General features: G+C 49.5%; 1 protein-coding gene across 1 annotated transcript in view; it reads left to right on the top strand.

Annotated features, from left to right (window-relative positions):
* Positions 1 to 1,110: 1,110 nt before the first annotated feature.
* The window catches only part of ufc1 (ubiquitin-fold modifier conjugating enzyme 1), a 59,840-nt gene continuing 37,923 nt past the window's right edge, over positions 1,111 to 23,027 (top strand). The window contains exons 1-3 of the mRNA XM_038782221.1: positions 1,111 to 1,326; positions 6,430 to 6,497; positions 9,657 to 9,720. Coding sequence (XP_038638149.1) covers positions 1,204 to 1,326; positions 6,430 to 6,497; positions 9,657 to 9,720 — 255 coding nt within the window. The 5' untranslated portion in view covers positions 1,111 to 1,203. The remainder of the gene's footprint in view (positions 1,327 to 6,429; positions 6,498 to 9,656; positions 9,721 to 23,027) is intronic.

Genomic DNA, 23,027 nt, shown 5'->3' on the forward strand with positions numbered 1-23,027 from the left:
TATATGCGTAATCTACTTGGAGATCCTCTCCAACCTGTTGGACTTGAACCTGGTGTTGTAAGACTTCTTACTGTGCCCACCCCAGTCTAACGCCAACATCTCCACATCATCTTCTAATCTGTAATAGGGAGGGGACATAGATTTCATAGAATTTCAAGAGTGAATTGAATACATGCTTAAAAGCGGGGGAATCTTTTGCACGGGCAAGATGGGTTGAATGGCCGCCTTCTGTCCTCCTTCTATCCAGCAAAAAATACTTTTCACTGTACTTCGGTATATGTGACAATAAAATCAAATCAAAAAATCCTGCATCTCCAAGCCTCCTCTGACAGAACCTTAACGGACAGGAAATAACTTAACCCCTCCATCCTTCAATGGGATAATGGCTGATCTGTGACCTTCCAAACCCATGGCCATTAGCATCTAGAAGGACAAGGGCAGCAGATACCTTGGACCTCCACCATCCGGAACGTCCCTCACCATCCCAACTTGGAAATATGTCATCGTTTGGGCAGCACGGTAGCACAAGGTAGCACTGTGGCCTCACAACGCCAAGGTCCCAGGTTCAATTCCCCGCTGGGTCACTGTCTGTGCGGATTCTGCACGTTCTCCTCGTGTCTGCGTGGGTTTCCTCCGGGTGCTCCGGTTTTCTCCCACAGTCCAAAGACGTGCAGGTTAGGTGGATTGGCCATGATAAATTACCCTGAGTGACCAAAAAGGTTAGGAGGGGTTATTGGTTTATGGGGATAGGGTGGAAGTGGGTCGGTGCAGACTCGATGGGCTGAACGGCTTCCTTCTGCACTGTATGTTCTGTTCCTTTGGTGGGTCAAAATCCTGGAACTCCCTCCCTATAATAGCTGTACTTTCACCACATGGAGTGCAGTGGGTCAAGAAGTGGGTCTTGTGCCTCCTCCTCAAGAACAATTAGGGATGGGACTGGTGTCCCAGCCATCCATGGTTGTGTGTGAACCATCTCCCTGGACCTTGAGACTGTCATTGGAAAGACAGAGCACTGAGAAATACTACATTTCCCACAATCCACCGGGAAGGCCACGTCCGCTATCCAAACCTCGCGCCTGCGTAGTAACATCCTACCCGCGGCTGCGCATTGCTCTCACATCCCCACGTCTGCGCAGTGCCGCCACGTCCCCTTCATCCCGTGTCTGCGAACTGCCCTCAGCCCTGCTTGACTGACGGGGGAAGATGGCGGATGAGGCCACCCGCAGCATTCTGAGCGGAATCCCGCTGCTGCGAGCCAATGCTGGCCCGCGAGACGGCGAGCGCTGGCGAGAGCGGCTCAAGGAGGAGTACCAGGCGCTGATTAAGGTAATGTCTGACCCGCACCATGGTTACCTGGAGCGGGGCGACTGGAACCGGGTGTCAATGTGAAAGGCGTTCGCCGGAACGACTTCCTGTTCTGGTGGAGCCGGCTGGTTGTCACCGTGCAATATATCCGGGCGCTGACTGCTGCTTAGACCAGGGGTTGTCAACTCTCCTGGGTAGGCCTGGAGTTCCCAATTATTGTGCAAAGAACAATGAACACATTCCAAAAGATTGGATTTTTTTGTAATTTTCTTTGAATATTTAATTTTACCAAATATAAATAATGTTGAATGAAAATAGAGTGGGAGGGGAGAAAAACAACTTGCTGGATAATCTCAGCCAGTCTGACAGTATCTGGACAGAGAACAGGGCAAACCCTGACGGTGGCATAGTGGTTAGCACTGTTGCTTCACAGCTCCAGGGTCCCAGGTTTGATTCCCGGCTTGGGTCACTGTCTGTGCGGAGTCTGCATGTCCTCCCCGTGTGTGCGTGGGTTTCCTCCGGGTGCTCCGGTTTCTTCCCACAGTCCAAAGATGTGCAGGTTAGGCAGATTGGCCCCATTAAATTGCCCTTAGTGTCCAAAATTGCCCTTAGTGTTGGGTGGAGTTACTTGGTTAAGGGGATAGGGGGGAGGGTGGGTTTGGGTAGGGTGCTCTTTCCAAGAGCTGGTACAGACTCGATGGGCCGAATGGCGTCCTTTCGACTCTGGATACTACAAATTGGCCGACTACACCTGGGCCGGACTGGAACCAATGTCCTTGGGGGTGCTTTTGCTAACGCTGTTGGGGAGGGTTTAAATTAATGTGGCGGGGGATGGGAACCAAATGAGGAGGTTAGTGGACAGTAAGGAGGTAGTAACTAAAGCCTGTAAGGAACTAGATCATGATGTCAGCGTGACTAAGAGGAAGAGTAGGCAGGAAGCAGGTGATAAACGCAAACGTACTGGTGGTCTAAGGTGCATTTGTTTTAATGCAAGAAGTGTAGCAGGTAAGCAGATGAACTTAGGGCTTGGATTAGTACCTGGGAGTATGATATTGCTATTACTGAGACTTGTTTGAGGGAAGGACATGATTGGCAACAAAATATCCCAGGATATCGATCCTTCAGGTGGGATAGAGAGGGAGGTAAAAGGGGTGGAGGAGTTGCATTACTGGTCAGAGAGGATATCACAGCTGTGCTGAAGGAGGGCATGATGGAGGACTCGAGCAGGTAGGTGATATGGGCAGAGCTCAGAAATAGAAAGGGTGCGGTAACAATGTTGGGGCTGTACTACAGACCTTCCAACAGTGAGATAGAGTACAAATATGTAAACAGATTGTGGGAAGATGTAGGAGCAACAGGTTGGTGGTGATAGGCAATTTTAATTTTCCCAACATTGACTGGGATACACAGTGTCAGAAGTCTAGATGGTGCAGAATTTGTCAGGAACATCCAGGAGGGCTTTCTAGAGCCGTATGTAAATAGTCCAACCCGGGAAGGGGCCATAGTGGACCTGGTGTTGGGGAATGAGCCCGGCCAGGTGGTTGAAGTTTCAGTCAGGGATTACTTTGGGAATAGTGATCACAATTCCGTAAGTTTTAGAATACTCCTGGACAAAGACGAGAATGGTCCTAAAGGAAGAGTGCTAAATTGGGGGATGGCCAACTATACCAAAATTCGGCAGGAGCTGGGGAATGTTGATTGGGAGCAGCTGTTTGAAGGTAAATCCACATTTGATATGTGGGAAGATTTTAAAGAGAGGTTGATTAGAGTGCAGGACAGACATGTCCCTGTGAAAATGAGGGATAGAAATGGCAAGATTAGGGAACCATGGATAATAGGTGAATTTGTGAGACTAGCTAAAAGGGAAAAAGGAAGCATTCATAAGGTCGAGGCAACTGAAGACTGACAAAGCTTTGGAAGAATATCGGGAATGTCGGACCAATCTGAAACGAGGAATCAAGAGGGGTTAAACGAGGAAGCAAATAGGGTTAAGGAAAATCCCAAAGCCTTTTATTCATATATAAGGAGCAACAGGGTAACTAGAGAAAGGGTTGGCCCACTCGAGGACAAAGGAGGAAAGTTATGTGTGTAGTCAGATTCTTAATGAGTACTTTGCATCGGTATTCACCGAGGAGAGGGACATGACGGATGTTGAGGTTAGGGATAGATGTTTAAATACTCTAGGTCAAGTTGGCAGAAGGAGGGAGGATGTGTTGGGTATTCTAAAAGGCATTAAGGTGGACAAGTCCCCAGGTCCGGATGGGATCTATCCCAGGCTACTGAGGGAGGTGAGAGAGGAAATAGCTGGGGCCTGAACAGATATCCTTGCAGTATCCTTGAACACGGGTGAGGTACCGGAGTACTGGAGAATTGCTAATGTTGTCCCCTTGTTTAAGAAGGATAGCAGGGATAATCCAGGTAATTATAGACCGGTGAGCCTGACATCAGTGGTAGGGAAGTTGCTGGAGAAGATACTGAGGGATAGGATCTATTCCCATTTGGAAGAAAATGTGCTTATTAGCGATAGGCAACATGGTTTTGTGCAGGGAAGGTCATATCTTACCAACTTAATAGAATTCTTTGAGGAAGTGACAAAGTTGATTAATGAGGGAAGGGTTGTAGATGTCACATACGTGGACTTCAGTAAGGCATTTGATAAGGTTCCCCGTGGTAGGCTGATGAAGAAAGTGAAGTCTCATGGGGTCCAGGGTGTACTGGCTAGATGGATAAAGAACTGGCTGGGCAACAGGAGACATAGAAGTAGTGGAAGGGAGTTTCTCAAAATGAAGAACTGTGACCAGTGGTGCTCCACAGTGCTGGGACCACTGTTGTTTGTGATATACATAAATGATCTGGAGGAAGGTCTAGGTGGTCTGATTAGCAAGTTTGCAGATGGCACTAAGATTGGTAGAGTAGCAGATAGTGAAGGGGGCTGTCAGAGAATACAGCAGAACATAGATAGATTGGAGAGTTGGGCGGAGAAATGGCAGATGGAGTTCAATCCGGGCAAATGCGAGGTGATGCATTTTGGAAGATCCAATTTAAGAGCGAACTATACGTTAAATGAAAAAGTCCTGGGGAAAATTGATGTGCAGAGAGATCTGGGTGTTCAGGTCCATTGTACCCTGAAGGTGGCTGCGCAGGTCGATTGAGTGGTCAAGAAGGCATATTTGCATGCTTTCCTTCATCGGAATGGGTATTGAGTACAAGAGTTGGCAGGTCATGTTACTGTTGTATAAGACATTTGGAATACTGCGTACAGTTCTGGTCGCCACATTACCAAAAGGATGTGGATGCTTTGGCGAAGGTGCGGAGGAGGTTCACCAGGATGTTGCCTGGTATGGAGGGCGCTCGCTGTGAAGAGAGGTTGAGTAGATTAGGATTATTTTCATTAGAAAGACGGAGGTTGAGGGGGGACCTCATTGAGGTCTACAAAATCATGAGAGCTGTGGCCAGCAAGAAGCTTTTTCCCCAGAGTGGGGACTCTATTACTAGGGGTCACGAGTTGAAGGTGAGAGGGGAAAAGTTTAAGGGAAATATGCGTGGAAAGTTCTTTACGCAGAGGGTGGTGGATGCCTGGAACACATTGCCGGCGGAGGTGGTAGAGGCGGGCACGATAGCATCATTTAAGATGTATCTAGACAGATACATGAATGGGCAGGGAGCAGAGGGATAGAAATTAGGCGACAGTTTTAGATAGAGGATTTGGATCGACGCAGGCTTGGAGGGCAGAAGGGCCTGTTCCTGTGCTGTAATTTTTCTTTGTTCTTTCTTTGATGCCCTAACTAAAAGAAAAACCTTCTGCCCTTACTTGGTTTGTATTCCTCTATCTCCTCCCTATTCATGTATCCATCCTCTTAAATGCTGCTAATGTGCCTGTTTCCGCCATGGCCTCCAGCAGCGCGTTCCAGGCACCTCTGTGTGGAAAAATGTATCCTGCACCTTCCTCCTTAAACTTTTCTCCCCTCACCTTGAACCTGAGCCCCCTTGTAATTGACACTTCCACATCTGGAAATAGCCTCTGATTATCCACCCTGTCTATGCCTCTTGTAATTTTGTAGGCCTCTATCAGGTCTCCCCTCAGTCGCCGTCTTTCCAGTAAAGAGAGTCCTAGTTTATTCAACCTCTCTTCATAGCCAACACCCTCGAGACCAGGTAACATCCTGGTGAACCTTCTTTGCACTCTCTCCAAACTTCCGCGTCCTCCTGATAATGTGATGATCAGAAGTGCACGCAATACTCCAAATGTGGCCTAACCAAGAATTTATATAGCTGCAACATGATTTCCCAACTCCTGTATTCAATGGTCCGGCTAATGAATGCAAGCATGCCATATGCCTTCTTAATCACCTTGGCACCTGTGTTGTCACTTTTAGGGAACTGTGGACCTGCATGCCCAGATCAGGGGCAACACGGTACCATAGTGGTTAGCACAGTTGCTTCACAGCTCCAGGGTCCCAGGTTCGATTCCCGGATTGCGTACTATCTGTGTGGAGTCTGCACGTTCTCCCCGTGTCTACGTGGGTTTCCTCCGGGTGCTCCGGTTTCCTCCCACAGTCCAAAGATGTGCAGGTTAGGTGGATTGGCCATGCTAAATTGCCCTAGTGCTAAGAAGATTGGGTGGGGTTACTGTGTTACGGAGATATGGTGAAGGTGTGAGATTGGATACGGTGCTCTTTCCAAGGGCCGGTGCAGACTCAATGGGCCGAATGGCCTCCTTCTGCACTATAAATTCTATGATCCATCTGTATGCTAATGTTCCTCAGGGTTATGCCATTTACATTATAATTCATATCTAGATTTGATCCTCCAAAATGCATCACCTCGCATTCATCCGGATTAAACTCCATCTGTCATTTCTGTGCCCAAGTCTCCAATTTATCCATATACTGTTGTAACCTCTGACAATCCTCGGCACTATCAGCAACTCCGCCAATCTTCATGTCACCTGCAAACTTACTGATCAGACTGTTCTAACCTGCCTGATTACTACTGGCTGAGGACTGTTGCCTATCCCACAATCCTTAGTCTGGCTCTTCAGGAGGGGATGGAGCAGACCAGGGTGCTTTAGAGTTGTTTAATGTTGCACTCCTTTTCATTTTGAAATATTCATTCTCTTTACAGTATGTGGAAAATAACAAGCAGGCAGACAATGATTGGTTCAGACTGGAGTCAAACAAAGATGGGACACGGTGAGTGACTGTAAACATCAGAAAGGTAATCTCTAAGAGCCTGTCAGTCTGATTAAAGGTCGTGTAGCCAGGGTGCTGTGTGCCACACGTCAGGCAGCCAAAAGACTGGGGTGGTTAGCGCTGCTGCTGCACAGCTCCAGGGACCCAGGTTCAATTCCAACCAGCGCCAGGGACCCAGGTTCAATTCCAACCTTGGGTGTCACCGAAGATAATGTTAAAGGGTAAATGGGTGATCGTTACCGAGCTGGAAATGGGTGATGTTACCGAGGTGGAAATGGGTGATGTTACTGTCATGGAAATGGGTAATGTTATCGAGGACGATGTTACTGAGGTGGAAATGGGCGATGTTACCGAGGTGGAAATGGGTGATGTTACCGAGGGTGATGTTACCAAGGTGGAAATGGGTGATGTTACCGAGGTGGAAATGGGTGATGTTACCGAGGTGGAAATGGGCGATGTTACCGACGTGAAAATGGGTGATGTTACCGAGGTGGAAATGGGCGATGTTACCGAGGGTGATGTTACCAAGGTGGAAATGGGTGATGTTACCGAGGTGGAAATGGGTGATGTTACCAAGGTGGAAATGGGTGATGTTACCGAGGTGGAAATGGGCGATGTTACCGAGGGTGATGTTACCGAGGTGGAAATGGGTGATGTTACCGAGGTGGAAATGGGTGATGTTACCGAGGTGGAAATGGGTGATGTTACCGAGGTGGAAATGGGTGATGTTACCGAGGTGGAAATGGGTGATGTTACCGAGGTGGAAATGGGCGATGTTACCGAGGTGGAAATGGGCGATGTTACCGAGGTGAAAATAGGTGATGTTACCGAGGTGGAAATGGGCGATGTTACCGAGGTGGAAATGGGTGATGTTACTGTCATGGAAATGGGTAATGTTATCGAGGTGGAAATGGGCGATGTTACCGAGGTGGAAATGGGCGATGTTACAGAGGTGGAAATGGGCGATGTTACCGAGGTGGAAATGGGCGATGTTACCGAGGTGGAAATGGGCGATGTTACAGACTGGAATGGGCGATGTTACCGAGGTGGAAATGGGCGATGTTACCGAGGTGGAAATGGGCGATGTTACCGAGGTGGAAATGGGCGATGTTACCGAGGTGGAAATGGGCGATGTTACCGAGGTGGAAATGGGCGATGTTACTGAGGTGGAAATGGGTGATATTACCAATGCCGATCTTGCTAAGGTGGAAATCGCTGATGTTATTGAGGGCGATGTTATCGAGGTGGAAATGGACGATGTTACCAAGGGTGATGTTACCAAGGTGGAAATGGGTAATGTTACCGAGGTGGAAATGGGTGATGTTACCGAGGGTGATGTTACCAAGGTGGAAATGGGCGATGTTACCGAGATGGGAATGGGTGATGTTACCGAGATGGGAATGGGTGATGTTACTGAGGGTGATGTTACCAAGGTGGAAATGTGTGTTGTTATCGAGGGTGATGTTACCAAGGTGGAAATGGGCGATGTTACCGAGATGGGAATGGGTGATGTTACCAAGGTGGAAATGGGCGATGTTACCAAGGTGGAAATGGGTGATGTTACCGAGATGGGAATGGGTGATGTTACCGAGATGGGAATGGGTGATGTTACCGAGGTGGAAATGGGTGATGTTACCAAGGTGGAAATGGGCGATGTTACCGAGATGGGAATGGGTGATGTTACCGAGGTGGAAATGGGTGATGTTACCGAGATGGGAATGGGTGATGTTACCGAGGTGGAAATGGGCAATGTTACCGAGGATAACGTTGCCAAGGTGGAAATGGGTAATGTTACCTAGGACGATGTTACCGAGGTGGAAATGGGTAATGTAGCAAGGATGATGTTACCGAGGTGGAAATGGGTAATGTTACCATGGCGATGTTCCCAAGGTGGAATTGGGTAATGTTGTCGAGGACGATGTTACCGAGAGCATTGCTACTGAGGTGGAAATGGGTAATGTTACTGATGGTGGTGTTACTATGGTTGATATGAATGACGTTACCAAGGATGATACTGAGGGGAATATGGGTGATGTTACCGAGAGCGATGTTACCGAGGTGCAAATGGGTAATGTTATCGAGGATGATGATACCAAGGGCTATGTTACTGAGGTGGAAATGGGTAATGTTACCGAGGGTGATGTTACTGAGGTGGAAATGGGCGATGTTACCTAGGGTGATGTTACTGAGGTGAAAATGAACTAAGTTACCGAGGTGGGTTACCGAGGTGGAAAGGGGCGATGTTACCGAGGTGGGAAACGGCGATGTTACTGAGGTGGAAAACGGCGATGTTAACGAGATGGAATTGGTGATGTGGGTGATGTTACCGAGGGCATTGTTAGTGAGGTGGAAATGAGCGATGTTACCAAGGTGAAAATGGTGATGTTATCGATATGGAATTGGTCATGTGGGTGATGTTATCGAGGTGGAAAAAAGTTATGTTACGATGGCATTGTTAGTGAGGTGGAAATGAGTGACCTTAGCGAGGGCGATATTACTGGGAGTGATGTTACGGACAATGATATTACCCAGGTGAAATGGGTGATGTTACCAAAGTGGAATCGACTGTTTTTGTGGTGGTATGATTCTTCATTGCAGACTGTTGACATGGAGAGAGGTCGAGTCAGGAACTAACCATTGGAGACGATGGCTTGAGCCCAATATGTAATTGGAGGAAGCGTCTGCTCTTCCAGTTCTAGATTTGAGATAGGCAGATTGCTGAGTTAGAGATGTGTGGTTGGGTGACTGCAGTGTAGATGTGAACACCAACACTGTGGTTCAGATGGTACCGATGACAGCCATATTCGAGAAAAAGGAGGGAGCCAATTATAAACTTAAGGGACACCAGAGGAGGGATGGATCTCATGGCATTGCTGGTCATGACCTCATCAATGGGGCTCAAAGAAAAGGGAGGTATTTTCAGGAAGATTGGTCAGTTATGGCAGTGCTGTGCGGCAGCCACAGAGAGCTCGTGCGAGGTAATGGATGCTGAATCCAGTGGTGATCAATCAAACTGCTCTGTTATGGTTGAGGTACTTCTGGAAACATTGTCGTGGCTTCACCCACCGCAGTGCTTGTTGGAAGAGGGAGGGAGGCCTGAGGAACTGCATTTGATCAGCTTTTGGGAATTTTTTTATCGTCTCTCTCCCTCTCTCCCAGGTGGTTTGGAAAATGCTGGTACATTCACGAGCTTCTGAAATATGAATTTGACATTGAGTTTGATGTGAGTAACAGCTCTTTTTTTTACCGCGCTGCAAGGCTGGCTCTTTATCTCAACTCACATGTGTATTGATACATCAACACGCAGGCAGATATACATACATATAATTGAACACATACAGAAACCCACAAACACACTCATTTAAACATGCACACACTCATTTACACATATACACACATTTACACACACTCATTTAATAATAAATAATAATCTTTCTTGTCACAAATAGGCTTACATTAACACTGCAATGAAGTTACTATGAAAAACCCCTAGTTGCCACATTTCCGGCTCCTGTTTGGATCCATAGGCAGAATTCAGAATGTCCAAATTACTTATCAGCACGTCTTTTAGGACTTGTAGGAGGAAACTGCGCACACCAAGACAAACCTTCCTCCACGCTGAAAAACAACCATTTTTCACCACTCTCTGCTTCCTGTCACTCAAGCAACTTATCATCCACATTGCCTGCATAAACCATGCATAAACCAATCAGACAGAGTCAACATGTTTTTGTGAAAGGGAAATCATGTTGAATTAATTGATTAGAATTCATTGAGGATGTGAATGCAGGGTGGAGAAAGGGGAACCAATCTATGTGTCGTATTTAGATTTCTGCCACACTAAAAAGTCACAAGCTTATCAAGTTTGTTGTGATATATCAGCATGGATGGGGAATTGGCCAAGTCACAGGAAACAGGCATTCGGGAGAAAAGGATCATTTTCAGGTTGGCATACTGTAATACAGTAGTCCCCCTTTATAACGCGGGTGTTGGGGTCCAAGACAGCCACCCGCGTTGCAACCGAGCCGCGGATATCCACGATGGGGGTTTTAAATTTATTTAAAAATCTATGCTAGCGCTTCCCATTGAGAGTCTACGGGGGGCGGGGGGAGAGGTCAGACCCCCGTAGACTCACAATGGGAAGCGCTAGCATAGATTTTAAAATAAATTTAAAACCCCCATCGTGGATCCAATTAAAATTTCAGCGGCCGGCTCACTTTGATCCGGAGAGGGAAGCTGCTCTCACTGAAACAATCAGCCGCCACTGAAATTGACACTGCCGGCTGCTCTCTCCCTCCAATCCAACTTTTAAGTTTTAATGTTTCTGATTGGAGGGAGAGAGCAGCCGGCAGTGTCAATTTCTTTTTTTTTCCTCCGGCTTGCCCCCTCTCCCCCCACATCCTCCAACTAGACCCCTCTCCCCCCACACCCTCCGACTCGCCCCCTCTCCCCCCCCAACACCCTCCAGCTCGCCCCCTCTCCCCCCACACCCTCCGGCTCGCCCCCTCTCCCCCCACATCCTCCGGCTCGCCCCCTCCCCACACCCTCCGGCTCGCCCCCTCTCCCCCCACAGCGTCCAGCTCGCCCCCTCTCCCCCACACCTTCCGGCTCGCTCCCTCTCCCCCACACCCTCCTGCTCTCCCCCACAGCGTCCAGCTCGCCCCCTCTCCCCCCACACCTTCCGGCTCGCTCCCTCTCCCCCTCTCCCCCACACCCTCCTGCTCTCCCCCACAGCGTCCAGCTTGCCCCCTGTCCCCCCACACCCTCCGGCTCGCCCCCTCCCCACACCCTCCGGCTCGCCCCCTCTCCCCCACAGCGTCCAGCTCGCCCCCTCTCCCCCCACACCTTCCGGCTCGCCCCCTCTCCCCCTCTCCCCCACACCCTCCTGCTCTCCCCCACAGCGTCCAGCTTGCCCCCTGTCCCCCCACACCCTCCGGCTCGCCCCCTCCCCACACCCTCCGGCTCGCCCCCTCCCCCCCTCTCCTCCCCCGTCCCCCAACACCCGCAGGGCCCCCCTCTCTCCCCCAACACCCGCAGGGCCCTCCTCTCTCCCCCAACACCCGCAGGTCCACCCTCTCTCCCCCACACCCCCAGGGGGGTCTCCCCCACACCCACAGGGGGGTCTCCCCCACACCCGCTCCCCCCCAACACCCGCCCCCCTCCTCTTCCCCCCCCCCCCCAACACCCGCCCCCCTCCTCTCCCCCCCCCACACACCCGCCCCCCCCTCCTCTCCCCCCCCACACCCCCCCCCTCCCCCCCCCCCCCCCCCCCCCCCCCCCCCCCCCACCCCCCCCCCCCCCCCCCCCACACCCCCCCCCCCCCCCCCCCCCCCCCCCCCCCCCCCCCCCCCCCCCCCACCCCCCCCCCCCCCCCCCCCCCACCCCCCCCCCCCCAACCCCCCCCCCCCCACCCCCCCCCCCCCACCCCCGCCCCCCCCCCACCCCCCCCCCCACCCCCCCCCCCCCCACCCCCCCCCCCCCCCCCCCCCCCCCCCCCCCCCCCCCCCCACCCCCCCCCCCCCACCCCCCCCCCCCCCCCCCCCCCCCCCCACCCCCCCCCCCCCCCCACCCCCCCCCCCCCCCCCACCCCCCCCCCCCCCCCCCCCCCCCCCCCCCCCCCCACCCCCCCCCCCCAACCCCCCCCCCCCCCCCCCCCCCCCCCCCCCCACCCCCCCCCCCCCCCCCCCCCCCCCCCCCCCCCCCCCCCCCCCCCCCCCCCCCCCCCCCCCCCCCCCCCCCCCCCCCCCCCCCCCCCCACCCCCCCCCCCCCCCCCCCCCCCCCCCCCCCCCCCCCCCCCCCCCCCACCCCCCCCCCCCCCCCCCCCCCCCCCCCCCCCCCCCCCCCCCCCCCCCCCCCCCCCCCCCCACCCCCCCCCCCCCCCCCCCCCCCCCCCCCCCCCCCCCCCCCCCCCCCCCCCACCCCCCCCACCCCCCCCCCCCGGCCCACCCCCCCCCCCCCCCCCCCCCCCCCCCCCACCCCCCCCCCCCCCCCCCCCCCCCCCCCCCCCCCCCCCCCCCCACCCCCACCCCCCGCCCCCTCCCCCCCCCACCCCCCCCCCCCCCCCCCCCCCACCCCCCCCCCCCCCCCCCCCACCCGCCCCCCCAACACCCGCCCCCCCAACACCCCGCCCCCCCAACACCCGCCCCCCCCAACACCCGCCCCCCCAACACCCGCCCCCCCAACACCCGCCCCCCCAACACCCGCCCCCCCAACACCCGCCCCCCCAACACCCGCCCCCCCCAACACCCGCCCCCCCCAACACCCGCCCCCCCCCCCCCCAACACCCGCCCCCCCCCCCCAACACCCGCTCCCCCCCAACACCCACCCCCCCCTCGGCAGTGTCAATTTCAGCGGCCGGCTGATTATTTCAGTGAGAGCAGCTTCCCTCTCTGGATCAAAGTGAGCCGGCCGCTGAAATTGACACTGCCGGCTGCTCTCTCCCTCCAATCCAACTTTTAAGTTTTAATGTTTCTGATTGGAGGGAGAGAGCAGCCGGCAGTGTCAATTTCAGCGGCCGGCTCACTTTGATCCGGAGAGGGAAGCTGCTCTCTCACTGAAGCAATCAGCCGGCCGCTGAAATTGACACTACTGACAGTTGGGGTCCATAATCCCCCCCGCGGTATATCGCGAACCGCGGTATTGCGGAGCGCGGTATAACGGGGGACTACTGTATGTGCAGTGCTACAGGGTTGAGTACTGGAACTTCGACTATTTGCAATCTGTATTAGCAACTTGGATGACAGTCCTGAGGCCAGATTTGCTGATGGTGTGAAGATAGGTAAGGAAGCAAGTTGTAAGGAGGATACCAAGACTCTGAATAGAAATAGATAGGTTGGATGGCACGGTGGCATAGTGGTTAGCACTGCTGCCTCATGGTACCGAGGACTAGGTTCAATCCCGGACCCTGGTCACCATCCGTGTGGAGTTTGCACATTCTCCCCATGTTTGCATGGGTCTCACCTCTACAATCCAAAGATGTGCAGGGTACAAAGAACAACAAAGAAAATTACAGCAGAGGAACAGGCCCTTCGGCCCTCCCAGCCTGCTCGATCCAGATCCTCTATCCTGTTGCCTATTTACGAAGGTCTACTTCTCTCTGTTCCCCACTCGTTCATATATCTGTCCAGATGCATCTTAAATGATGCTATCGTACCCGCCTCTTCCACCTCCGCTGGCAAAGCATTGCAGGCACCCACCACCCTCTGCGTTAAAAACTTTCCACGCACATCTCCCTTAAACTTTTCACCTCTCACCTTGAAATCGTGACCCCTTGTAACTGACACCCCCACTCTTGGAAAAAGCTTGTTGCTATCCACCCTGTCCATACCTCTCATAATTTTGTAGACTTCAATCAGGTCTCCCCTCAACCTCCGTCTTTCCAACGAAAACAATCCTAATCTACTCAACCTTTCTGCATAGCTAGCCCCCTCCATACCAGGCAACATCCTGGTGAACCTCCTCTAAAGTATCCACATCCTTCTGGTAATGTGGCGACCAGAACTGCGCGCAATATTCCAAATGTGGCCTAAACAAAGTCCGATACAACTGTAACATGACCTGCCGACTCTTGTACTCAATACCCCGTTCGCACGGCAAGCATGCTGTATGCCTTCTTGTCGCATTACATTCGGCCCCCACCAACAAGCCTGGACTTGCAGAGGCCTACCGACTGAACTGGCTTGGGACAATTCACACCTCTTTAACCTGGAGTTACCTCTCTCTCTGCATCTTTGATGATTTGATTGCCTGCAGGTGCTCGCATTCCGGGGCATCTCTGACTGTGTCTATATAAACATTTCTGGAACAAGCCTTTCCATTCACCTGAAGAAGGAGCCGTGCTCCGAAAGCTCGTGTTTGAAACAAACCTGTTGGACTTTAACCTGGTGTTGTAAGACTTCTTACTGTGCTCACCCCAGTCCAACGCCGGCATCTCCACATCACGTATGCCTTCTTGACCACTCTATCGACCTGCGTTGCCACCTTCAGGGTACAATGGACCTGAATTCCCAGATCTCTCTGTACATCAATTTTCCCCAGGACTCTTCCATTGACCATTTAGTCTGCTCTTGAGTTAGATCTTCCCCAAATGCACCACCTCGTATTTGCCTGGATTGAACTCCATCTGCCATTTCTCTGCCCAACTCTCCAATCTATCTATATTTTGCTGTATTCTCTGACAGTCCGCCTCGCTATCTGCAACTCCACCAATCTTAGTATTAGGGGCTGGTTTAGCACACTGGGCTAAATCGCTGGCTTTTAAAGCAGACCAAGGCAGGCCAGCAGCACGGTTCAATTCCCGTACCAGCCTCCCCGAACAGGCGCCGGAATGTGGTGACTAGGGGCTTTTCACAGTAACTTAATTGAAGTCTGCTCGTGACACTAAGCGATTTTCATTTCATTCATTTCATCTGCAAACTTGCTCATCAGACCACTTATACCTTCGTCCAGATCATTTATGTATATCACAAACAACAGTGGTCCGAGCACGGATCCCTGTGGAACACCACTAGTCACCTTTCTCCATTTTGAGACACTCCCTTCCACCACTACTCTCTGTCTCCTGTTGCCCAGCCAGTTCTTTATCCATCCAGCCAGTACATCCTGAACCCCATACGACTTCACTTTTTCCATCAACCTGCCATGGGAAACTTTATCAAATGCTTTACTGAAGTCCATGTAAATGACATCTACAGCCCTTCCCTCATCAATTAACTTTGTCACTTCCTCAAAGAATTTTGGGTCGGTGAATTGGCAACGCTAAATTGCCCCTTAATTGGAAAAAAGAGTCATGTACTCTAAATTTTTTTAAAAGACCATATACTATAAGACATAGGAGCAGAATTATGCCACTTGACCCATTGCATCTGCTACGCCATTCAATCATGGCTGATATTTTTCTCATCCTCATTCTTCTGCCTTCTCCCCATAACCCCTGATCCCTTTATTAACCAAGAACCTGTTTATCTCTGTCTTAAAGACACTCAATGATTTGGCCTCCACAGCCTTCTGCGGCAAAGAGTTCCACAGATTCACCACCCTCTGGCTGAAGAAATTCGTCCTCATCTCTGTTTTAAAGGATCGTCCCTTTAGTCTGAGATTGTGTCCTCTGGTTCTAGTTTTTCCTACAAGTAGAACATCCTCTCCACGCCCACACTATCCAGGCCTTGCAGTATCCTGTAAGTTTCAATAAGATCCCCCCTCATCCTTCTAAACTCCCAACGGGTACAGACCTAGAGTCCTCAATCATTCCTCATACGACAAGCTCTTCATTCCAGGCATCGTTCTTGTGAACGTCCTCTGGATCTTTTCCAAAGCCAGCACATCCTTCCTTAGATACAGGGCCCAAAACTGCTCCCAATACTCCAAATCGGGTCTGACCAGAGACTTATACTGCCTCAGAAGTACATCCCTGTTGTATTTTAGCCCTCTCAACATGAATGCTAACATTGCATTTGCCTTCCTAACTGCCGACTGAACCTGAACACGTTAGCCTTAAGAGAATTGTGAACAAGAACTTTGTTCTTCTGATTTCCGAAGCATTTCCCCATTTAGAAAATAGTCGATGCCTCCATTCCGCTTTCCAAAGTGCATAACCTCACACTTTTCCACATTGTATTCCATCTGCCACTTCTTTGACCACTCTCCTAACCTATGCAAGTCCTTGTGCAGCCCCCCCTGCTTCCTCAATGCTACCTGTCCCTCTACACCTCTTTTTATCATCTGCAAACCTAGCAACAATGTCTTCAGTTCCTTCTTCCAGATCATTAATGTATATTGTGAAAAGTTGGGGTCTCCGCACAGACCTCTGAAGCACACCACTAGTCACTGGCTGCCATCCTTTATTCCCACTCTCTGCCTTCTGCCAGTCGGCCAATCCTCTATCCATGCCAGGATTTACCCTTAACACGATGGGCTCTTAACTTATTTGAGTCTCCTTTGCGGCACCTTGTCAAAGGCCTTCTGGAAATCTAAATAAATCACGTCCACTGGTTCTCCTTTGTCTAACTTCCTTGTTAGACAAGAAGAACTCTTAACAGATTTTTCAGACATGACCTCCCTTTGACGAAGCCGAGCTGACTCAGTCCTATTTTATCATGCACTTCCAAGTACTCTGAGATCCCATCTTTTAATAGTAAAAGACAAAAAAAAGGGAGCTGGATAGGTGACTGAGTGGGTAAAAGAAATAGCAGCTGGACTTTAACGTGTGGAAATGAGAGGTTGTCCATTTTGGCAGGAAAAATAGAGCAGCAGAGTATTATTTAAATGCGGAATGCTGCGGTCACCAATCTCTTCTCATCTTGTTGACATCAAAAAAAATGAAAATCGCTTATTGTCACAAGTAGGCTTCAAATGAAGTTACTGTGAAAAGCCCCTAGTCGCTACATTCCGGCGCCTGTTTGGGAAGGCTGGTATGGGAATTGAACCGCGCTGCTGGCCTGCCTTGGTCTGCTTTTTTAAAAAGCCAGCGATTTAGCCCAGTGTGCAAAACCAGCCCCAAAAGGAGGAGGTATTGGGTGTTTTAAAAGACATTCTGGTAGATAAGTCTCCTGGACCGGATGGGATTTATACCAGAATACTGAGTGAAACAAGGGAGGAAATTGCTGGGGCCTTGACTGACATATTTGTATCCTGATTGACTGCAAGTAAGATCCCAGAGGACTGGAGAATAGCTAATGTGGTACCGCTGTTTAAGAAAGGTAGCAGGGATAACCTGGAAACTATAGGCCGGTGAACCTCACGTCAGTAAATTATTGGAGAGAATTCTCGGGGACAGGATTTATACCCACTTGGAAACAAATGGACTCATCAGCGATAGATAATGATTTTGTGAAAGGGAGGTTGTGCCTCACTAACTTGATTTAGTTTTTTGAGGAGGTGACAAAGGTGATTGATATGGGGAGGGTGGTGGATGTTGTTTCCATGGACTTCAGTAAAACCTTTGACAAGGTGCCTCATGGCAGACTGGTACAAAAGGTGAAGTCACACGGGATCAGAGTTGAGGTGGCAAGACGGATACAGAACTGGCTGGGTCAAAGAAGGCAGAGTGCAGCAGTGGATGAATGTTTTTCTGAATGGAACATTGTGACAAGTGGTGTTCCATGGGATCGGTGCCGGAACCTCTTGTTTGTAGTATACATAAACGATTTGGAGGAAAATGTAGTTGGTCTGATTAGTAAGTTCGCGGATGACACCAATGTTGGTGGTGTGGCAGATAGTGTTGAGGATTGTCGGAGGATACAACTAGACATAGATAGGGTGGAGACTTGGGCAGAGAAATGGCAAATAGAGTTTAATCCAGACAAATGCGAGGTAATGCATTTTGGTAGATCTCGCACAGACGGGAAATATACAATGGATGGCAAAACTCTCAGGAATCTCAAAAGTCAGAGAGAGCTGGGCGGACAGGTCCACAAATCTTTGAAAGTGGCAACTCAAATGGGCAAAGTAGTCAAGAACGCATATGAAATGCTTGCCTTCATTGGACGGGGCATCAAGTATAAAAACTGGCAAGTCATGCTACAGTTGTATAGAACCTTGGTAAGGCCGCACTTGGAATATTGCGCACAATTCTGGTCGCCACACTACCAGAAGGATGTGGAGGCTTTGGAGAGAAGGCGGGGAAGGTTTACCAGGATGTTGCCTGGTCTGGAGGGTATTACCTATATGGAGAGGCTGAATATACTTGGACTGTTTTCATGAGAACGATGGAGTTTGAGGGGTGACCTGATAGAGGTCTACAAGATTTTGAGGGGCACGGATCGAGTGGATGGGCAGACACTCTTTCCCAGGGTCAGTCACGAGGGGGCATAGGTTTAAGGTTCATGAGGCAATGTGCAAGGCAGGTTTTATACGCAGAGGGTGGTGAGTGCTTGGAACGCGTTGCCAGGGGAGGTTGTGGAAGCAGATTGATTAACGGCGTTCAAAAGGCGTTCTTAATCAAAGACCCCTCCCACCCGTACTACTCACTCTTCTATCATCTCCCATCGGGCAGGAGATACAACAGTCTGAGAACACATACCAACAGACTCAAAAACAGCTTCTTCCCCACTGTTACCAGACTCCTAAAAGATCCTCTTATGGACTGACCTGATTACCACTACACCCCTGTATGCTTCACCCAATACCGGTGTTATCTAGTTACATTGTGTACCTTGTGTTATCCTATTATGTATTTCCTTTTCGTTTCATGAACTTAACGATCTGTTGAGCTGCTCGCAGAACAATACTTTTTACTGTACCTTGGTACACGTGACAATTATTATGGGCCAGGGTTTGGAGAACCCCAAAGTGTACCATGGAGTTCACCTGACCCACAACTTTGAATAGATTTTGGTTGTGGGGAGCACAAGGGCCCACTTTACAGGTGTGATGTAACAGAGAACTTTTAGTATTTTAAAACAGAAACAATGTTTATTCTATGAATCCAATTAACATTTTATAAACACACCGTAAACAGTTTATCAACTACCAACCCTTATAATCCCCACAGATACAGTTCTCTATCGGTAACTCTTAATAACTGTCCTAACAACATCCATAAGTCAAAAAAACCTTTTTTACAAAGACAGTAGATCTGCATTCCTTAAAGAAACGGGTATTACTTTGAAATCATCACGTGATCTGGAGACATTCTTTTTCATGAAGAGAGAGAGGCCAAAATACATCTGCTTGGTTCAAATGCAGCTCTCCAACTAAAAACAGAACTAAGACACACTGCAGCTCCCAGCTCAAAACAAAAGTAAAAAGACAGATGGACAGCCCAGCTCCACCCATATACTGAGATCGCTGCAGCTATTTGATAAACACCCATTTCTTAAAGGTACATCCACCTGACTCCTCCCTACAGGAAAAAAAACATCAACTTCAAGATGGTTTCGTTTTTCACCTTTTCACTTTCCTTTAAGAAATACTGACCGTAAAATACTTTTTCATTTCACAAAACAAAACACGCAAACAAGTATAACAACATAGTCCATTAGTTCTTCTTCTCCACCGAACCTGCTTCTCTTAATCACATTTGTGACAAAGCATCGGCTATCAAGGTTTCTTGTCCTGCCACATGTATTATTTATATATGAAACGGCTGCAACAATAAACTCCATCAGAACAGTCTGGCATTGTTATTCCGAAATCGCTCCAAAAACGTCAAATGGATTATGATCGGTACATATAATTATGCCAGGTGGATTGCTGGTCACAAATGTGAAAATGTTGCAAAGGTAGCATCAAGCTGAAAGTCTCCTTCTCAATCGTTGAATACTTCTTCTGGTGCATATTTAATTTCTTAGAAAAATAACCAATAGTCCGCTCTGGTCCTTCATTGTCGTCTTGTAGAAGCACCGCACCTACACCCACATCACTCGCATCAACAGCCACTTTGAATGGTTTTGTATAGTTTGGGATGGTTAACACAGCCTTCAGGCCGTCAAATGCCTGGTGACACTCCGCTGTCCACTGAAATTTGTTGCGCTTCCTTAGCAAGTCCGTCAGTGGAGCAACCAAACTGCTAAAGTTCAGCACAACTTTCCGGTAAAATCCACTCATGCCAAGAAATCGCATTATTTCCCTTTGTGTCGAGGGTATTGGAAACTCCTTAATAACTTTTGTTTTCACATCCCGTGGGACCATTCGACCCTGTCCCATTGTATGGCCAAGGAAAGTGACTTGGGCTTTTCCAAATTCACTTTTGGCTAGGTTTACTACCAAACCCACCTTCTGAAGTCAATCGAATAACTCCATCAGATGCTTCAAATGTTCTTTCCATGTCTGGCTAAAAATTACCAGATCGTTGATATATACCGCACAATTAATTCTGAAAACAACTTTGTTAGTTAACCGTTGAAATGTGGCGGGGGTGTTTTTCATACCAAATGGCATAATTGTGATACCATCTGGAGTCACAAAGCTGAAATTTCCTTCTCCCTTTCGGATAAAGGTACCTGCCAGTAACTTTTAAGTAAATCCAGTTTGGAAATAAAAGCTGATTGTCCCACTTTCTCAATGCAATCCTCCAAGCGTGGGATAGGATAAGAGTCCGTTCTTGTAACTGCATTAACCTTTCTATAGTCCACACACAACCATTGGGTACCGCCTGGTTTCGGTACCATCACTATGGGTGGGCGCATTGGCTGCAACCCACTTCAATTATGCAATTTTAAAGAATATTTTCAATTTCCATGTTAACCTGTGCCAATTTTAAAGGGTTAAGTCTATGTGGGTGTTGTTTAATTGGATAAGCATTTCCCACATCTACATCCTGTATAGCAATTTTAGTGCTTCCCAACTTATCTCCACAAATTTGCCCATGTGATATCAATAACTCTTTCAGGTCAGTTCGTTTTTCCTCTGGAAGGTAACTCGACAATTTATCCCAATTTTTAAGAACATCCTCGTTTTCGAATTTAATTTGAAGTATTTCAAATTCAAAGTCATCTGGATTCGGTTCTTCACTTTGAGTTAGAATCATTAAAACCTCCTCCGTTTGCTCTCCTTTCCTTTCAAAGTACCTTCTAAGCATATTCACATGACACACTCGGTGAGTTTTCCTTCTGGCATTTTTACCACATAATTCACCTCACTTAATTTCCTTTCAATCTGATGAGGTCCACAAAACCTTGGGCGAAATTCTCCGACCCCCACGACGGGTCGGAGAATAGCGGGAGGGCCTTCCCGACATTTTTCCTGCCCTCCCGCTATTCTCCCCCTCCCCCCGCCCAACTCCCGACACGAATCGCTGCCGCCGTTTTTTTACGGCCGGCAGCGATTCACAGATGTTCGATGGGCCGAAGTCCCAGCCCTTTACGCTGTTTTTACGAACGGCAAACAGACCTGGTCTGGCCGTTCGTAAAAACGGCGGGAACAACTCGCTTTTTATAACCATGGCACCGATTGGCACGGCAGTACCACGGCCGTGCCAAGGGTGCCATGGACCCGCGATCGGTGGGCACCGATCGCGGGCCCGATGCCCGCACACTATTTGTCCTTCCGCCGCCCCGCAGTATCCATGCGGGGCGGCTGAGGGGCATCCCGGCCCGCGCATGCGCGGGTTTCGCGCAAATACGCGATGACGTCATCCGCGCATGCGCAGGTTGGAGTCTTCCAATCCGCGCATGCGCGGCTGACGTCATATGACGCGTCAGCCGGCGCTAACTCCGGCAAGCGGGCTTAACGAAATTCGTTAAGCCCGTGATGCCGGAGCTTGCGGCGTCGGGCTGCTAGCCCCGACCGGGGACCAGAATCGGTTCCCGGTCGGGAAGGGGCGCGCTGGCGTCAAACCCAGGCGGGTTTGACGCCAGCCTTACGATTTCTCCCGTTTTGGGAGAATCGCGCCCCTTGCTTTTAAAGATTCACCAACGACTGGTAACAATACTAAAACTTTACCTCCACTGACAAAACTACAAACTTTTGCTTTTTTGTCCGCTACTCATTTCATCACATGTTGTGCAACTTTTAAATGTTGTCTAGCTAATTCCTTTGCTCTATTTATTCATTTCCTAAAATTTGACCCATAATCCAATAATGGAAGTTCCGACTGTTCACTCACCAATTTTTCCTACATCAATTTAAGTGGTCCCCTTACCTCATGACCAAAAATTAGTTCAAAATGACTGAATTTGGCTGACTCATCAGGTGCATCCCTAATTGCAAACCGTATGAATGGAATTCCTTTATCCCAATCCTCTGGATAATCTTGACAATAAGCCCTCAACATTGTCTTTAATGTCTGATGCCACCTTTCTAACGCTCCCTGCGATTCTGGATAGTACGCAGTTGATTTAAATTGTTTTATTCCTAAACTATCCATAACTTCTTTGAATAAGCTTGAGGTAAAATTTGATCCTTGATCCGATTAAATTGTTTACCCAAGATAAACTGTATTCCTGAACAAGATAATTTCTCTATTATTCCTACTACCACTTCACCACTCTTCACTGGACTTTCCAACCTTACCTTATATAATGGAACACTACTCCTCTCACCCTGAATTCCACCTTTTCTGGCAATATTCCTCCCAAACTACATAACTCCTCATCTCTTACCATCAAAGATTGACTAGCTGCCGTATCTCTTAGAATCATGACTTCTTTACCAACTCCTTCTGATACACAAGTAAACTTTACCCACACAAATAAATTCTTTAAAGAGATCTGGCATCTTATCAATCACCTCTTGATCAGGCTGTATAATCATTTGCACCTCCTTCGCGTCACTTGGGCTTTCCTTTACCACTTTAACAAACCCCACTGTCTTATCCTGTTTTATCACATCAGCCTTCCCAGTGCTTTTTTTCAACCACCAGTACTGTGACTTTACATGGCCTAGTTTATTACAGTGAAAACATTTGAAACTTTTCATGTCTCTTCCACCCTCCTGGATTTCCTTTTTAATCTGAGGTACACTGTCCTTATTATCTCCCATCAGATCTCCTTTACCTCTACCAATTGAGTATTTCTCTTTTCCCCAGTTTCGATCCATCGTAGGATGAAACTGATGTCGGAAAGCAAGCTTTGATTTATGAAATAATTCAT

The sequence above is a fragment of the Scyliorhinus canicula genome, chromosome 21, assembly GCF_902713615.1.
Source record: "Scyliorhinus canicula chromosome 21, sScyCan1.1, whole genome shotgun sequence".
NCBI lineage: Eukaryota > Metazoa > Chordata > Chondrichthyes > Carcharhiniformes > Scyliorhinidae > Scyliorhinus > Scyliorhinus canicula.